General features: G+C 49.6%; 1 protein-coding gene across 1 annotated transcript in view; it reads left to right on the top strand.

Moving 5' to 3' along the window:
* Positions 1 to 15,984, top strand: part of PLAC9 (placenta associated 9) — a 32,570-nt gene extending 16,586 nt beyond the window's left edge. The window contains exons 2-4 of the mRNA XM_060240763.1: positions 8,989 to 9,092; positions 12,079 to 12,199; positions 15,755 to 15,984. Of these exons, the coding sequence (XP_060096746.1) occupies positions 8,989 to 9,092; positions 12,079 to 12,199; positions 15,755 to 15,765 (236 nt within the window). The 3' untranslated portion in view covers positions 15,766 to 15,984. The remainder of the gene's footprint in view (positions 1 to 8,988; positions 9,093 to 12,078; positions 12,200 to 15,754) is intronic.
* The last annotated feature ends 3,092 nt before the right edge of the window (positions 15,985 to 19,076 follow it).

Genomic DNA, 19,076 nt, shown 5'->3' with positions numbered 1-19,076 from the left:
CCTTTCTTCCTTCCTTCCCTCCCTCCCTCCTCCCTTCCTTCCTTCCCTCCTTCCCTCCCTCCCTCCCTCCCTCCTTCCTTCCTTCCTTCCTTCCCTCCTTCCTTCCCTCCCTCCTTCCTTCCTTTCTTCCTTCCCTCCTTCTCTCCCTCCCTCCTCCCTCCCTTCCTTTCTTCCTTCCCTCCTTCCCTCCCTCCCTTCTCCCTTTCTTCCTTCCCTCCTTCCTTCCCTCCCTCCCTCCCTCCTTCCTTCCTTCCTTTCTTCCTTCCTTCCTTCCTTCCTTCCTTCCCTCCCTCCCTCCCTCCCTCCTTCCCTCCTTCCTTCCTTCCTTCCTTCCTTCCTTCCTTCCTTCCTTCCTTCCTTCCTTCCCTCCTTCCCTCCCTCCCTCCTCCCTTCCTTCCTTCCTTCCCTCCCTCCCTCCTTCCTCCCTCCCTCTGGCCGCCCCTGGAGTAGACAATACTGACTTTGGTGGACCCAAGCACTGATTCAGTGTAAGGGAGCTTTGTGTTTGTGACTGGACTAGACAATACTGACTTTCGTAGATCCAAGCACTGATTCAGTGTAAGGGAGCTTTTGTGTTTGTGACTGGACTAGACAATACTGACTTTCGTGGACCCAAGCACTGATTCAGTGTAAGGCAGCTTTGTGTTTGTGACTGGACTAGACAATACTGACTTTGGTGGACCCAAGCACTGATTCAGTGTAAGGGAGCTTTGTGTTTGTGACTGGACTAGACAATACTGACTTTGGTGGACCCAAGCACTGATTCAGGGTAAGGGAGCTTTGTGTTTGTGTCTTCTGGTGCAATTTTGTTCTCAGATCCTGTATTTACTTCATTGGTATATGGGATAAGGCACTTTCTCAACTGTGCTGCATAATGCAGCCTATTTATTTTTTCCTGTTTGCTCTGTTGGCTCTATCTGCGCCACCTTCATCAGATCCCTAACGGAAGGGCTTTTTCCGGCGCCCCTTAAAGAGGCCGTGGTCCGGCCCCTCTTAAAAAAACCATCTTTAGACCCGGCCCAATTGGCACACTATAGGCCGGTCTCAAACCTGCCCTTTCTGGGCAAATTTATTGGAGAGGGCAGTGGCGAGGCAGCTACAGACTTTCCTGGAGGACGCTTCCATCCTCGACCCACTTCAGTCCGGCTTCCCCCCAGGTCACGGGACGGAGACGGTGTTGGTTGCCCTGGTGGATGACCTTCAACGGCATCTGGATCGGGGTGGCTCGGCAGTACTGATGTTGTTGGACCTATCGGTGGCGTTCGATACAGTTGACCATCGGTTGCTGACTTGCCGCCTTGCCGACGCGGGGATTCAGGGGTTGGCCTTGCAGTGGCTTTCCTCCTTCCTTCCGTGGCGAGGGCGACGACTGCGCCGAGGAAGGCGCGGGGAGCCCGGTGGAGGCGAGGAGGGGAAACTTAGGGAGCGGAGGGCGGCGCAGGGAGAGCCACCGCTGAGGAAGCCAGGGAGGCAGGTCATAGCCCCGGGGACTCTGGAACGTCCTGCGGGCGCCGGAGCCGCCACAGACCGAGGCCAGGCAGCCGCGAGCTGGCCGACTCACCTTCCCTCAGCCTGCGCCTCAACGGCATGGCGCGCTCTCTCCAACAGAGCCTCAGCCACTGCGCATGCGACAGAAACCTGCGCGTGCCGCTTCACGCACGCACGCACACCTCTTCCTCAGAACTTCCTTCTGCAGAGTCAGATTCGTTTCTGAATCTGCAGAAGGCGCCGTTTCCCTCCCCTCCCCTCCCCCCGCTGCCGTTTTGGGGGGGAGCGGGGGAAGAGACTGGAAAACCTGGCGTCTCCCGCCAGAGTGGGAAGATTGGGACCCCTACCCAGAGAGTACTGAGGTCTGGCACTCAAAATCTGCTCACCATCCCCGGGCCCAAGGAAGTGCGTCTCAAGGCAACTAGAGACAGGGCCTTTTCCACAATGGCCCCTATGTGGTGGAACCAGCTACCGGAAGAGGTGAGGGCCCTGCGGGGCCTTGCTCAGTTCCGCAGGGCCTGTAAGACAACCCTCTTCCGGTTAGCCTATGCCTGATTAGATAATGTAGCTACCAGATTTTTGTGATTATACTGTATAGTTTTAATGTTTAATTTTAAGGTTTTTAGGTTTTAATTGTCTGATTTTAGATGTAATAACTTGCTCTGATTTTACTGTTTTATTGTCGTTGTAAGCCGCCCTGAGCCACTTGTGGGAAGGGCGGGATAGAAGTCACCAAATAAAAAAAAAAATCACTTTCGGGGTGTGGATCCCCCAGTGGGGTGGTCTCCCGACTCCCTCCGCCGGCTGTTTCTGATAGCCCTGCGCCCCCTCTTTCATTTGATATGTGTCCCGTGCGGGTGCCACCCTCCCGCCAGGAGATGCCGCAAAATGAACCCCCTTGAGGCTTATGGTGGCAGGGCTCGGGGGAAGTGAGCTAGACTGCTGTTCTTTTGAGGGGTTATAGAGTGTTTCGAGCCCGTCCCTGTGGCATCGGTCCCATCGTTGTGGGGCCCAGGGGGCCGGCGCAGCGGCACGCTGAAGCAGCCTGTCGGTCACTTCCGGGTTCCTGTCCTGCATCTCGACCTGTGTTATTAGTGACAGGCTGCTTCGGCGTGCCGCTGCGCCGGCCCCCTGGGTCCCACAACGATGGGACCGATGCCACAGGGACGGGCTCGAAACACTCTATAACCCCTCAAAAGAACAGCAGTCTAGCTCGCTTCCCCCGAGCCCTGCCGCCATAAGCCTCAAGGGGGCTCATTTTGCAGCATTTCCCGGCGGGAGGGTGGCACCTGCACGGGACACATATCAAATGAAAGAGGGGGCGCAGGGCTATCAGAAACAGCCGGCGGAGGGAGTCAGGAGACCACCCCGCTGGGGGATCCACACCCCGAAAGCGATGAAGGTGGCGCAGATAGAGCCAACAGAGCAAACAGGACAAAATAAATAGGCTGCATTATGCAGCACAGTCTCACTGGAATCTCACTGGAATCTGACTGGCTTCTCAGCATGGAACCCGTTCTCTCTAGTCTTCTCACTTTGAAAAAAGTAAAAAAAGAGTTTCATTTAACTTTCCCTCTCTATAAATAATCTTGGTGTTTCCGGCGGTGATATTTGGGGGATTTTTGGGGACGTCACAGGAAGTGCTGTGAAGTCACTTCCTGTTTCCGGCAGTGGCATTTGGGGGGAAATGATGTCATTTGGGGGAAATGATGTCACAGGAAGTGATGTCACTTCCTGCTTCCGGCAGGTGGCGTGGGGAAAATGATGCCACAGGAAGTGATGTCACTTCCTGTTTCCGGCAGGCGGCGTGGGGGAAATGATGTCACAGGAAGTGATGTCACTTCCTGTTTCCGGCGGCGGCATGACGTCACCGGGAGTGATGTCACCGGGAGTGACGTCACTTCCTGCTTCCGGCAGGTGGCGCGGGGGAAATGATGTCACAGGAAGTGATGTCACTTCCTGTTTCCGGCAGGTGGTGTGGGGGCAATGAGGTCACAGGAAGTGATGTCACTTCCTGTTTCCGGCGGCGGCACGACGTCACCGGAAGTGACGTCACTTCCTGTTTCCGGCGGCGCGCGCGCGCCCCTACCTTTCCCCCCCCAAAGGTGTCCCTGGCTGACCTTCAGACATTATGGCCACCCTATCCAGGCCCCACCTGGAGCCTGGCAGCCCTAACACACAGAGGAAGCCCAAGTGCAGGGAATGAGAGAAGTCAGTTTTAAAAATTCACTGGGAGTCAGAGAAAGAATAAAACGTAGTGGCAGTTTTTCCTGAAATATTCTTTTATCTGCATGGCCAATCAGATCTCAAACGAGCAATCAAAAACTCCATGCCCTGCCCACTTTCTCAAATCACTTGGGGGGCACCAGGAAAGGTGTTGGTGGGTGTCTGGGGCCTCCAGGGAACCACGTAGCTCTAACCACACCACACTAGCTCTCTCTCTGACATCTGGGGTTGACCACATTGTCATCACATGCTGCTATGGCTCCATTAACTGGCTAGCAGTCTAAACATCTCAATCCAGCAGTTTTTCAACTGAACAGTAACATCTTGGAAATATTCTGCATAATTTATAGAGTGACTCTTTTCAAATGTATTCCAGGAAGTCATTATTCAGTTATTCTCCTTTCTCTAAGTTACAAAACATTTTCCTGCACCCAGCAGTGGTTTTGCTTTGCATCCATTTCCAAGCAAAATTCTCAGACTTTTGTCCCAAGAAAACGCCACAAAGATTTGGTTTGTACACATCACTTTAAAGCTAGGGTTGCCAACCTCCAGGTGATGGCTGGGGATCTCTTGGAATGACAAGTGCTCTCCACAGGGGCTACAGAGGTCAGTTTCCCAGAGGGAGGACTCTAGGAGATTCTAGCCTCACTTGAGCCCCCTCCCCTTCTCAAATTCTGCCTTCCTGAGGCTCTGTCTCCAGATCTCCAGGAATTTCCCAAACCAGAGCTGGCAACTCTAAAAGCAGATGAAGCCTCTGTTAGAAATTTCATAATTTGCTGGTTGAGACATCATCACTCCATTTTTGCTCTCTTAACAAAAGATTCTTAGTTCATACTATTCTTCGGTCTCCAATGGGGATGCAAAAACAGCTTAACTCGCTAGGCCCAGAGTGTACGACCCCCCCCCCCCCAGTCACTTAAAATATCCCTATTTTATGGGAAGATGTTCCCTTGCCGGGGAGGGGGCGGGGATCAACAAATGGGGTCAAGATCTCCATTGATTCCAGTGGTTGTGAGGTTAACATGCCTAGGATCATCAGGCAGCCTAAAACTAATCAGCCTAAACGCCAATTTAGCTTCCATTGAATTATTTTACTGTCAGATCAGCTCCTGCAGCTGTGCCTTTAAATGCAGCCCTTCTGGATTTACTCCTTCACCAGCTGGCCTCCACTGCACCTCCCAAGTCTGCTAGTCAATCAGCAGGGCAAGATAGAGGCTCCCTCCCCCAGTCAACCAGCAACTCTATTCTCAAGCCAGCATAAAGCTCTGGTTTAAATGGTTTCAGCCTGGCCCCACGTTTTCAGTAAGGTGAGATAGCTGAGTAGATTTTAACATCACTGTGGGAGGAGACATTATTCGAATTCCCTGCCTCCTCTGATGCCAAAATGCATCCTCTCCTCTCTAGACAAGACTGCTTTGCCTGCGTTTACATCCCATTCTTCTCCCCACACTTGGGACTCAAAGTGGACTAGAACACCTTTCTCCTCTCCTCCATTTTCTCACAATGACTCAGTGAGGCAGACCAGGCTGAGAGTTTGTGATGAGCCCAAGGTCACCCAGCGAGCTTTAGGGTTCCCATTCCCCACCCCCAATTTTGGGGCCTCCAACCCACCAGCATAGAGATGGCTGGAGAGAGAGCCCCCCCCCCAAGAACTCCATCATCATCGGCTGATGTGCCTCGCACAAGGTCACTGCACCAGGCACAGCATGGGGGGGGGGGGGCGGTGTTCCCTAGCATTTGGGTAAAAAAACCTCTATGGCACCCAAATGCTAGAGTATCCCTACCACACGACATGCCCAGCACAATGATGTCACTTCCAAGTGTTATGCACATGTGGAAAAAGTCCCCTGCCAGCAGCCAGATAAGACCTGGAGTCTTGTGTTCAGTTTTGGGCACCGCATTTTAAGAAGAATCTAGACAAGCCGGAACAGGTCCAGAGGAGGGCGATTAAGATGGTGAGGGGTCTGGAGACCAAGTCCTATGAGGAAAGGCTGAAGGAGCTGGGCATGTTTAGCCCGGAGAGGGGGCGGCTGAGAGGTGATTTGATCACCATCTTCAAGTACTTGAAGGGCTGTCATATGGAGGATGGTGTGGAATTGTTTTCTGTGGCCCCAGAAGGTAGGACTGGAATCAATGGGTTGAAATTAAATCAAAAGAGTTTCTGGCTCAACATTAGGAAGAACTTCCTAACAGCGGTTCCTTGGAGGAACAGGCTTCCTCGGGAGGTGGTGGGCTCCCCTTCCTTGGAGGCTAGATGGCCATCTGACAACAATGCAGATCCTGTGAATTTTGGGGGACATATTTGTGAACTTGTGTTGGGGACTAGATGACCCTGGAGGGTCCCTTCCAGCTCTATGATTCCATTATTCTTAACTGTAGCAAGTTTCCATGGCATAATTGGGGATCTGAACCCAAGTCAGGGTCCTAGCCTACCACTCTATCCACTATACCATACTGGCTCTCTTCCAGAGCAAAATGAACAAGGAACCTGTGAATGGAGACTTGTTCCATTATTTTAATTTTATTTATTTGATTCAATTTCTATCTCACTCTTCCTGTGAATGGGCAAACATGAATTATTACATCAATGTACAAAACCCAGCCCTGCCCATCTCTCTTGATCTCAGCATTACTTCTAGCCAAGATGGCAATCTCTTCCTTGAAGCATTTCTGCCCACCTCATTCACAACAGCCTCACGAGCTGACCATCCTGCTCTTCAGCCATTAAACTGTTGACTGAACACAGTGACATCAGAGAAGCTCAGCCAATGGTGAGAGGATTAGCATGTGCCATACTAACTGGCAGCCCTCTTGGCATCTGAGATGCATAGTTAGTACACTTCTTGTTTCCACTTGGCAGGCTCAAAGCAGTCAGTGGCGTTTGTCATTTGAGGACCAGTGTGGGCCCTCTCAGCCTCACCGACCTCACAGGGATGTGAGGATAAAAAGAGAGAGGAAAACAATGTGAGCTGCTTTGGGTCTCTGTGGAGGAGAAAGGCCCAGTCTAAAAAGTAAAAACAGAATTTTGTTGCGTGGATTCTTTTTAGAAAGAAAAGGCTGTTTGCTCAGAAGTCCAGCTTAAAGTAATATTTAGAATTACTGCATTTTTAGTAGCCCCCATGACATGCCTCATTTGCAGCTACTAATACCTGAAGCTTTTCTACATCTTCTCCACATCAGGAAAGACTTCACTTCATAGCTGTGGTCTGAGTCCATTTGCTGACTGAGCGAGTCAAAGGACCAGGGCCATTTATAAAAGCTGGCAACCTTATACAGCAATTAGGGTTGCCGACTCTGGGTTGGGAAATTCCTGGAGATTTGGGGTGGAGCTTGGGGAGGGTGAGCTTTAGGGAAGGAGAGGGACCTCACTGAAGCAGTTGCTGTTTTCTCCAGGGGAACTGCTCTCTGTAGTTTGCAATTCAGTGGCAATTCTGGGAAATCGCCAGGCTCTACCTGGAGGCTGGCAACCCTAAAATGCCAGCCATTCTGATGACAGTTTGATTAGAACTGTAGGATGCAGGTCAGCATTATACCTGCATGGGCCCTTGGCACTTTTGCCTTTGTGGGCCCTGCTCACCATAATAATATAAATATTTTAAAAATGTATTTTTATGTGTGTGATCCCTACCGGGAGGGAGCCTGGAGGATATCCAGGGAGGTGGCTGAATAAAGCCTGCCCCTGCCCTCCTGACTGCTGGTCTTCCAAGGAGGCGTCCTTGCCAGAGCCCAGCTTGCTTGGGCTCTCCAGGCAATCCAGGCCAGGGCTTATATATATACATTGTATATAACTTTAAATGCTTCAGCATTTTTATTTCTGTTTCAGGAAAAATCTAAAGTTTTTGTAGCCCTAAACATTTCAATTTTTTCTGATGTGAGAAAACATTCAAAGGTTTTCCTTGACCCCACAATTTCATTTTTCCCCCTGATCTTAAAAGAAATGAAAATGTTTCTGTGGGCCCCTAAAAGCATGGTGAGCCCTGTGCCTCCTTGCGACGTTGGCCTGGCAGGACGCAGTTCCTGCGGTCTCTGTAGGCTGCTGGGCAGCGTGGACTGGCTGGCTGCTGAAGAGCACTGAGGAGGAGGACCAAGTCTGTGTTTTTGACATGTTAAATTTTGCTAATGATCTTGGAGATATATCTACAATGAGGGCCAAGCCTATATTGGTTTTGCACATTTCTGCTGCTGCCGCCACCATTATTAATGCCTTTTGCTAAATTGCCCCTCCTCCCAGATATTTGCCAGATTATTCTGAAAAGGCTGAAGAAAAGGACAGATTTGGCAAGCTGGTATAGCAGTTAGAGCAGTGCCATCTAGTGGCTCTTGGGCATATTGCATGAAGGAACACGTGGGGAAACGAATCCAAAGGGCTAAAATAGGAGCTGCCAGCTCTAGGTTGAGACATTTCTAGTCATTTGGAGATGGAGCCTGGGGAGGGGAGGGTTAGGGGAAGGGGAGAGACCTCCATAAAGTATGCTGTACCATCCACCCTCCAAAGCAGCCACTTTCTCCAGGGCAACTGACCTCTGTTGTCTGGAGATCAGCTGTAATTCCAGAAGATCTCCAGGTCTCCTCTGGAGACTGGCAACCCTGCAAGGCATGGAGCAACTACTGCCACCTCTGGCATCTCACCGCTGTGGCTTATGCTCCCCACATATAATTAAGGGAAGCCAATCCTGCATGTCAGTTCTGGGAAGCTTCAGGGGGAAGAGGATAAGAATTCTGTTTAAGGAGTTGTGAAGAGGTCCCTATTTGGGAGAATGGCGGTGTATCAGTGAAGTAAACAAAGAAGCAAGAGCAGAGACGGACATTCCATTCGGGCCCATAGGACTGGAGGAGGAGAGCCTGAGCAGGGTTGCCAGCCTCAAGGTGGGGCCTGGATAACTCTTGGAATTACTACTGCTCTCCAAATGATAGAGATCAATCCCCCTGGAGAAATTGGCTGCTTTAGAAAGTGGACTCTAGGGCCTTAAACTCCTTCTTAAAAGTCCCTCTCTTCCCCAAACCCTGCCCTCCAGACTGCACTCCCAAATCTCTAGGAATTCTCCTGCCCGGAGTTGGCTACACTGGGCCTAAGCCTATTCCTCATGCCCTTTTTTCTGACCTGAAGCCTTCAAACCTGCTGTTTGGCTGATGGAGGGAAAACATGCAAGTACCACAGGGGGATATTCCTGAACAGCAAAGCATCTGGCAGGCTGTAGAACCCCCAAGGCAACCCAGTTTAGATTACAAAACACAGAAGACACCTTTGGGAAACCTGTAAATGTTTTCCTGCAGTTGCTGCTGATCCACTACACCTCGACCCCCAAGACAACCCAGAACGAAATGACTGGTGTGACAACCACAATACAATTCACAGCCGTTTAGATAACATCCAAGAGGTAAGGATCCAACCTGTACACACCAGGCAGGCTCAGAGCAGAGCACAGCTTCTCTTGGCTCGCCTTACTTACTGGGACAGGATTTGGCTTCTGTTATCACTATTGGGATATTTGGTTAATATAGAAGTGTGATACTGAGAATAGTTAAATTCATCCACCAAGAAGTATATTGCAGAATAGGTAAGCTGACATTTATTCAGCTAGATCCAATTCACATTCAAGTTGCAGTCAAAAGGAGACAACGGAGAGTCCTTTCCCTGTCACAAATGGCCAGTTTGTCCAGTATCGTGTGTGTGGGAGTATGAGGGCATTGTCTCTACAGCAGAGAACCAAAGACATGGGTCTCCATGGAAGGCCATGTGAGAAGTGTGGGAAGACAAAACATGAGAGAGGAGATGTCAGAGAATAGCTCCCAGGCTAAAACAAACAGAGGCAATCCACCCAGACACACTTTGAGTGATGTAGTTCATAAAGACAATCTCCAGGCATGCGGAGTCGCTTTGCATACGTTGGTTGCACAAAACATGGGTCCTCCAGTCAGGAGATTCAGACCGCTGCAACTGTGCCCCTAAAAGATATTCTGGTTATTTACATTTTGAAGTTCTCATGATAAGGTGTGCAAAAATATTGCAAAAAGGCTTGGAAAGTGACTCCCCTTTATTACACTTAACCTTTTAAAAATGCAACATTCCTTCCAGGATGATCAAGAAAAGGAGAAGAGATTTTTAAAGCAAGAAATGCCTTCTCCAAGCTGGCCAATGGGGCCAAGCCACATAATATGCGTGAAAGAGCTACAACTTGGCCACTCTGGTATAGATGGAACTCTCTGTCTGGGGCAGGGATGTTCTGTATTCTTGGTGCTGGGGGCAGGGGCCACAGTGGGAGGGCTTCTGGAGTTCTGGCCCTGCTGGTGGGCCTCCTGATGGCACCTGAGTTTTGGCCACTGTGTGACACAGAATTGGACTGGATGGACCATTGGCCTGATCCAAAATGGCTTCTCTCATGTTATGTTGCCACACTTTGTTTTATGTGCATTTGAACACAAGCCATGCAGGACATTGCTAGTTAGGGTTGCCAAGTCCAATTTAAGAAATATCTGGGGACTTTGGGGGTGGAGCCAGGAGACATTGGGGTGGAGCCAAGATCAAGGCTGTGACAAGCATAATTGAACTCCAAAGGGAGTTCTGGCCATCACATTTAAAGGGACCTTTTCAATGCCTGGCCATCACATTTAAAGGGACCTTTTCAATGCCTTCCTTCCATAGGAAATAATGAAAAATAGGGGCACTGTCTTTTGGGGCTCATAGAATTGGACCCCCTGGTCCAATCGTTTTGAAACTTGGGGGATATTTTGGGGAGAGGCATTAGATGCTATACTGAAAATTTGGTGCCTCTACCTCAAAAAACAGCCCCCTCAGAGCCCCAGATACCTGCAGATCAATTCTCCATGATTTTCTATGGGAATAAATCTCCCTAGGGAATAATAGAGTTCCCAGCAGACATTTCCCTCCCCTCCCCCCGCTTTCTGACGACCCTGAAGCGGGGGGAGGGCCTCCAAACCAGGGGATCCCCTGCCCCCACCTGGGGATTGGCAACCCTATTGCCAGTCAAGCAATCAGTGATCAATTTTTATTATTCTCCTCCACCAGCACAGCATCAGACAGCCCAACTCCTATACTCTGTGTGTGTTATACGCACACACACTAAGTTCTATCAAGTCAACGTATGGCAAACCTGTGGGGGTCTTCCAATGCCTGCCTTTGCATAGCAACCCTGGACTTCTTGGATGTCTCCCAGCAGAGTACTAACTCTGCTTAGCTTCTGAGATCTAATAAGCTCAAGCTAGCCTGGGATATCCAGATCAAGGCACCTGCACTTTATGGAAGTGTTCTTGCTTTGCTCCCAAAGGCCACAGACGTCTTCTCCAGGCATCACTTTTTCCTCATCCTTCTGTGCACCAAGTGGGGCCTGGAGACTTCCCAGAAATTACAACTGGTCTCCAGACCACAAAGATCAGTCCCCCTGGAGAAAATGGCTGCTTTGGATGGTGTGGCAGGAGACCCTGCTGAGGTCCCTCTACTCTTCATGCCCAGCTCCACTCCGAAGTCTTCAGGCATTTATTAACCTGCAGCCAGCAATGCTATGCGATGGTACAAAGCACGGGGTAGAACACTCCCATGGACAAGCCTGCTTTGCTTCAGACTCAGGTTGGCCCAAGGACATATTTTTCATGGCCCCTTATTTCATCCATTCAGGCAGGAATTGTTGCCTGCCACTTTTGGCACAGCTTAATGTGCTTTTTCCTGCCTGTGTGTAAAAAGGAAAAAAAACCCAACACAGTGGCTGTAAATGCCCTGGTGCCTGCCAAATTCTTCCCTGGCACCCCACCAACTGTTTGTAGAAAGTGAGCAGGTCAAGGTGGATCTTTTGCCCAGCACGGGTTCTGATGGGCAGTGCCAGTATTTTTTAAAAAGAACAACAACATTGCTTTGGCAGTAGCTGTCACCACAGCACAAGAATCTTCCCTGTTTGACTGAAGATCAGCTGCAGCAACCCATTTTGTGGCTGGCTCAGCCTCCTGGAGCAGCCATTTTGCCCACCACACTGTGTCAGAATTCCAAAGGTGCCTGCAGGTATAGAGGAGCTGGGAATCCCTGCTCTAACCACTCTCCCCGAAATGGCCGCTTTTCTGCCTGCAGACTTGTTTTGGTTTGGCCGACCATGCAAACCTGCAACCTGAAGTGTCCAGTACAAATCCCAGCATATCACCACAGTGAGAACTTGTCTGCCAGATCTCCCATGCAGGGGATCATGACCACTTCAGGTACAAGGCCACACACCTTGAAGTCATGCGGAGCTAGCCATTGGCTAGCATAACTTGGCCTCAAGTGGTGCACGGCTTCTAGTGTATTCCAATAATTCAGAAAGATGCTCATGGATGTTCAAGGGATGCTCCTCCCAATTTTTCTTCTCTTCTCTCCACCAGAAGGTAGAAAAAACAGTTGACCACCTGGAATCAGAAGTCAAGCTCTTACTCAGTGCCATAAGTGATACAGCATGGAATGTCCCTCTGGCTCCTGGAACACCACCAATGGATATCTTTGAAGGTATTCTATGTGTCATGTGTAGGGATGCGGCAAATTTTGCCCCCAACGTGTTCAGTGGTTATACTTACCCGTATTTTTCGCACCATAAGGCGCTCTGGACGATAGGGCGCACCTTCCTCCTGGGGGGCGATCCGCTGCCTCCAATCCCGGCGCTTCCTCCGTGCCTGCCTGCCTGGCTCCAGCTCTGACGCTTACAGCAAGCACCAGGATCGCTCCCTCTGCCCTCCGATCCCGGCGCTTGCTGTAAGCATCAGAGCTGAAGCCAGGCAGGCAGGCACGGAGGAAGCACCCACCCCCTCCACAAACCCAGCGTTTTGCGATCGCCGGCTGTGGAGGGGGCAGCGTGCTTCCTCCGTGCCTTTTTGCCTGGCTTCAGCTCTGACGCTTACAGCAAGCGCTGGGATCGCTCCCTCTGCCCTCTGATCCTGGCGCTTGCTGTAAGCATCAGAGCTGAAGCCAGGCAGGCAGGCACGGAGGAAGCACCCGCCCCCTCCGCAAACCCAGTGTTTTGCGAGCGCTGGCTGTGGAGGGGGCAGCGTGCTTCCTCCGTGCCTTTCTGCCTGGCTTCAGCTCTGAAGCTTACAGCAAGCGCCGGGATCGCTCCCTCTGCCCTCTGATCCCGGCGCTTACTGTAAGCGTCAGAGCTGAAGCCAGGCAAAAAGGCACGGAGGAAGCACGCTGCCCTCTCCACAGCCAGCGCTCGCAAAGTGCTGGGTTTGCGGACGGGGCGGGTGCTTCCTCCGTGCCTGCCTGCCTGGCTTCAGCTCTGATGCTTACAGCAAGCACTGGGATCAGAGGGCAGAGGGAGCGATCCTGGCACTTGCTGTAAGCGTCAGACCTGGAGCCAGGCAGGCAGGCGTGGGGGAAGCGCTGGGATCAGAGGCGGAGGCAGCGGATCGCCCCCCCCCCCCCGGAAGGTAGGTACCGGTACCTTCGCTCCATAAGACACACACACTCCCCCCCACACTTTTTTTTGGGGGGGGGAAGTGCATCTTATGGTGCGAAAAATACGGTACTGTATTTAGGGTTGCCAAGTCCAATTAAAGAAAAATCTGGGGGCTTTGGGGGTGGAGCCAGGAGACTTTGGGGGTGGAGCCAGGAGACATTGGGGGTGGAGCCAGGGACAAGGATGTGACAAGCATAATTGAACTCCAAGGGAGTTCTGGCCATCACATTTATAGGGACAGCAAACCTTTTTAAATGGCTTTCTTCCATAGGAAATAATTAAGGATAGGGGCACCATCTTTTGGGGCTCTTAGAATTGGACCCTCTGGTCCAATATTTTTGAAACTTGGGGGGTATTTTGGGGAGAGGCACTAGCTGCTATACTAAAAATCTGGTGCCTCTACCTTAAAAAATAGCCCCCCCAGAGCCCCCAATACCCATGGATCAATTCCCTATTATTCCCTATGGGAATCGTTCTCCATAGAGAATAATAGAGTGCCTAGTAGACATTTCCCTCCCCCCACACACTTACTAAAGGGGGGGAGGGCCTCCATACCAGGGAATCCCCCCTCCCTCTCTCTCTCTCACACACACAAACACTTACCTTACTTGGTCTTCTTCCAGCAGAAGTTGCTGGCTGTGAAAAAGAAAGTAAGACTGCACAGGAAAAGAAAGGGAGGGGCCGTTCCTGTTTCCTGTGCAGCCTTAAAAACGGATCCCAAGCTGTAAAACAACATGATGCCTGCAGGTATGTTCTCTCTCCCCCTGCCCCCAGATTTTTTAAGAGCGGGAGAGGAGGCTGAAAATTCGGGGGTCGCCCGCCAGGGCAGGAGGGTTGGGAAGCCTAACTGTATTTGAAAGTGACCATCAATATGAGATGATCACCAAGTATATTTAATTTGTGTTAAACTGCCTGCCAAATCAGCTTCTGCAAAATCTTGTGCACGAAGACACTCCTGACACAACTTGATTGGCAGCCAGAAACAATAAGGCCTCCTTAAACATAGAAGGGTAGTAGAAAAGAGCAAGAGTCCAAGAGCACCTGAAAGACCAACAAAATGTGTGGCTGCAGGGGAGGAGTTTCCCTTCCTCACTGCTCATTTCTTAAGAACAGCTGCCCATCTTGAGGGGGAGGAGAGAGAACATGTTGCAATCCCAAGGCAGATTTAAAACCAATGACATTTTATTCCAGGTATAAACTTCTGTGTGGAGGCTCCCTATTGATGTTCCCAGGGTTGGAAAACACCACCAGCAGCAGCACCATTGTCTAGCATTTTCATGCCAGAGTTTCTGGGTGGGTTTCATTTTCCGAACTACCCTGAGCCACACTCAGCGGTTCAGGGATTTCTTCTGAGACCACATCAGTGTTCCCTCTAAGCTGAGTTAGCGTGAGCTAGCTCACAGATTTTTAGCCTCCAGCTCACCCATTTTTGCCTTAGCTCAGGAAGGATGGCCCCAGAGCACACTGATTTATGCAGCAGCTCACATCTTTAATGCTAGTAGCTCACTCAGTAGAATGTTTGCTCACAAGACTCTGCAGCTTAGGGGGAGCACTGGACCACATACGTGCCAAATGTCACCTCCTGAGCCCTGATCTGGCCATAATTTGTAACAAATTTTGGCTAATCATGTGGTTTGTGCCCATCCCTGTTCTGATACCTCAACAGAAGTATCTGTTCTACATACTTTTGTGTAGTGGTTAGATTGTCACATTGGGCTCTCGGAGACCCAGATTCTAGCATAAGCTCATCAGAAGAGCCCTGCAGGGTCAGACCAGGGAGGGTCCATCTAGTCCAGCCTCCTGTCTCACACAGTGGCCAACCAGTTCCTCTGGAGGGTCAATGACAGAGCAGGGAGGCCGAGGCCTTCATAAGAATATCAGAAGAGCCCTGCTAGATCAGACCAGGGAGGGTCCATCTAGTCCAGCCTTCTGCCTCACAGTGGTCAGCCAGTTCCTCTGGAGGGAGAATAGCAGGGCAGAGAGGCCAAGGCATTTGTAAAAACGTAAGAGGAGCCCTGCTGGATCAAGCCCATGCTCATTCCAGCATCGTCTCACGGAGTGGCCTTTAGGAAACCCACCAGCAGGAAGGCTGCAATAGCATCATCCCCTCCTGTGCTTTCTAGGAAATGACTGAAAGAGTCAAGTACTGTAGGGAGTAGCTATCCATTGTGACTCACAGCCATTGATAGCCCCGTATTCCATGAATTTGTCCACTCCTCTTTAAAGCCTTCTAAGCTGGTGACCATGACCACATCCTGTGTCAGCAAGTTCCACAATTCAGCTATGCTTTGAGTAAAGAAATACTTCGTCTCCCCTCAATCTCCCAAGTTTCAGCTTCAATGGAGAAGGTGTCCACTCTCTCCATGCCATGTATAATTTTATAAACCTCTATCATGTCTCCCCTCACCTTTTTTCTGGGCAACCTTGGGCCAGCCGTGCACTCTCAGTCTAACCTTACCTCACCGGGGCTTTGTGAGGATAAAATGGAGAGGAAAACTGAACCGTTTGGGATCCTCAGTAGGGAAAACAGGTGGTGTATAAACAAAGACCAGCCACCAACATTGTGTTCTTGAGAACCCATCATCATCTTCTCTTTCTGTCTCCTCTAGATCCCAGCTGAACATCACGAAGATGGGGGAATGAAAGGACAGCAGCTAAATATGCAAAACTCATCTGAATAATTCATACAGCTGCACTCCATTTCATAAGCTTTTTAGCTAAAATTTATTTAGTCTTAGGAGGGACAATAGCTATTTAGTCTTAGGAGGGACAATATTTCACAGCGAGTTCCTGTAAGTAAAATTCACTAACAATTAAAAATACATTAATTCAGAAGAAACTTGATTTTTTGTCCCACCCCTCACAGGTGGTAGTTATAAAGGTATAAAGATATGCACCTTCTTAAAATGTTTCATGTTATTAGCATCATCAGAAGCTCTGTTGACATCTGATTGAGAGCTGGTGTGATCTATTGTGTCAGACTGAGACTCAGGATAATCCGGTTCAAATCCCCACTGAACCAAACCATACCATACCAGTCACATTCTCAACCTAGCCTAGCAGTTGATTTGAGGATGAAATGGAGGAGTGAAAAACTGCACATGCTACCTGGAAGAAGATCTGGGTGAGGATAAAATAGAGGAGGGGTTGTGGGTCAGTGGTAGAGCCACTGCTTGGCATGCAGGAGGTCCCAGGATCAATCCCCATCATCTCCAGCTAAAAGGATCAGGCAGGAGGTGATAGGAAATACCTTTATCTGTCTGAGACCCTGCAGAACTGCTGGGAGTGGGGGGCGGAGGGCTTTGACGCTTGAAATTGGCTGGCCTTTGACTCTTCAAAAATAAACACAGAATCTTTTGACAACTGAACCCCCACATACAGAGTCAAAGATCATATTTTTCTTTCCAGTTGTAAATTTTTCAGCTTGTTCAACCTCAATTTGGCATGGGGCCACTGCAGGGAAAGGGATGTTCACCATTCAGACTCCAGCCAGTTCAAGTAGATTTGTTGAACACTAATGATGAACAGAATAAAGCTAGTTGCAAAAATGGCGGTCTTCTAGAAAAAGGTTTTGGGGTAGCTGCTGCTAAGTGCTATTTAGTGATCTTGACTCCTGCAGGCCTTGGGAGGTAGGGGTTCTCATATAGACTGTTGCCATCTCATCAGCTAGCAAGGCACTCAATAAAGAAAATTGCCATTTGCACTTGCCTTCCATGGCAATACTTGGAACTATGAATGCATAACCAAAATATCTACCTAGTCAATAGACAGGTGTCTCAGCTGCAATAAAAGCAAAAACAGAGAAATTCAAAAGAAAAGGGCCTTAAGAATAATGGGCAAGTTCTGACTGGTTTATATCAACAGATTCAAATGTTACCTAACGGCTCTCTTCCATACTATTTTCTTTGGAGTAGGTTCTCATTAGGTTTCCTACACAAACATGAGAGAAAGGTCTATTGAATGAACCTGTTTTTCAAAGTTCCCTCCCCCCCTACTTTATGATACAGGAACCTCAAGGGAACCAATTAGTTTACCTGCATTCCAGAAATTCATCAGCTATTAGACAAAACTCCCGGAGCACACATATTGCTGGTTAGAGGGGATTCTCAGCATCTTAAATCATGGATATAATTATCTAGTCAAAGTCACAGGCCAGGATTTATGCAGAATCTAGAACAGTGATGGGGCGGGGGGGGGGGGGGGGGGATGGATTTCCATTTGCACGGCAGCACTGTTTGAAATGTTTGACCCCATCTTTGCTGAAAGTATTCTCTGAAACTGGATTATGATGCAGTTCTAGTCTGTATGAACTCATCCCAACAAGAGAATCTGCATTCAGAAGATGCATTGCTAGCACTGGGCTTTCCTGCATTCTCATTTTTCTTGCTTGTGTGCCCCTCTTGCTTCAGGGGGTGGGGTGGGGTGGGGAGGTTCTGTTCTGCATGCGTTTAACTCCCTCTACTGGTCAACTTGACATTACATAGCTTTATGTTCAGGATATCTTACTGCATATTTAAATTGCAGGGTTTTATGTGGGACATAACAGGCGGCAATATTGAACCAACCACTAGAGGAAGCAAGATACGTGCAGAACAGCCCCCCCCCCCCAAAAAAAAAAAGCAGCAGGAACATACAAGCAAGGAAAATGAGCAGGAAAACCCTCTCTGGCTGAATTGGTGGAATGAATGACAGGAGCAGATAGCAGCATTCGGATAGAGTTTAAAGTAACCATCCACAGTGAGTCTAAACTACTGAATCGGCAAGCAACACGTATGTGGTGCTTCCTGAAAGTAGGAGTAGGAGGCCCAGAGTGGCATTGTCCATGCTTGTATCTTTCTCACCCCTCTTTTGACCCTGGATCAGGGTCCCCCCCCCCCCAGCTTCTGGCAAGGTCATCAGTGGAGGAAGCTAATATTTATCTTGACTGAGAAAGGTTTTGTATTTATATGGTGTTGTAAAAGTCACAGCTGATTTATGACAATTCCATGGGGGTTTTCAAGGCAAGAGACCTTTAGAGCTGTGTCGTGCCCCTGGTATTCCTTGGTGTTCTCCCATCCAAGTATTAGCCAGGGTTGACCCTGGTTAACTTCTGAGAGCTGATAAGATCAGGCTAGCCAGGCTGGGCTATTCAGGAAAGGACTGCATTTTGATTTGTCATTTTGCATGGGATGTTGATTTCTGTAAGCGGGTTTGAAATTGTTTTGTCTGAAAAGTAAGATGGGGGGGGGGGGAGACACAAGGCCCAACTGGTTGGAAAGAGGCAGAAACAGGTTATTCTAAGGTGGCGTTTTGAACTGATCCAGCCGAATTCCTCGTATGAACTCAAAGCCAGGCCAAAGCATGGGAAAACTCTGTATGTGCCTACCACTTATACTCGGCACTTGACACACAGTACACTTGCCAGTAAAAGCTGCCTTGCCCGGCTGAAACGTCTTGAAACCTCTGGATCTGGCTTAGGTCGAAAGGAGAGCACACGGAGGGACCATGGTTCAGTGGTAGAGAAGAAGATGAAGAAGAAGATATTGGATTTATATCCCGCCCTCCACTCCGAAGAGTCTCAGAGCGGCTCACAATCTCCTTTACCTTCCTCCCCCACAACAGTCACCCTGTGAGGTGGGTGGGGCTGGAGAGGGCTCTCACAGCAGCTGCCCTTTCAAGGACAACCTCTGCCAGAGCTATGGCTGACCCAAGGCCATTCCAGCAGGTGCAAGTGGAGGAGTGGGGAATCAAACCCGGTTCTCCCAGATAAGAGTCCATACACTTAACCACTACACCAAACCAGCTCTGGCTTGGTATGCAGAAGGTCCCAAATTCAATCCGTGGCATCTCCAATTAAAAGGACTAGGCAGCTGGTTATGTGAAAGACCTCTGAGGCCCTCGAGAGCTGCTGTCAATCTGAGTAGAAAAGACTGACCTTGATGGTCTGATTCA

Source organism: Heteronotia binoei, chromosome 6 (assembly GCF_032191835.1).
Source record: "Heteronotia binoei isolate CCM8104 ecotype False Entrance Well chromosome 6, APGP_CSIRO_Hbin_v1, whole genome shotgun sequence".
NCBI lineage: Eukaryota > Metazoa > Chordata > Lepidosauria > Squamata > Gekkonidae > Heteronotia > Heteronotia binoei.
The sequence above is the reverse complement of the archived record's forward strand: the minus strand, read 5'-3'. Positions and strand labels throughout refer to the sequence as shown.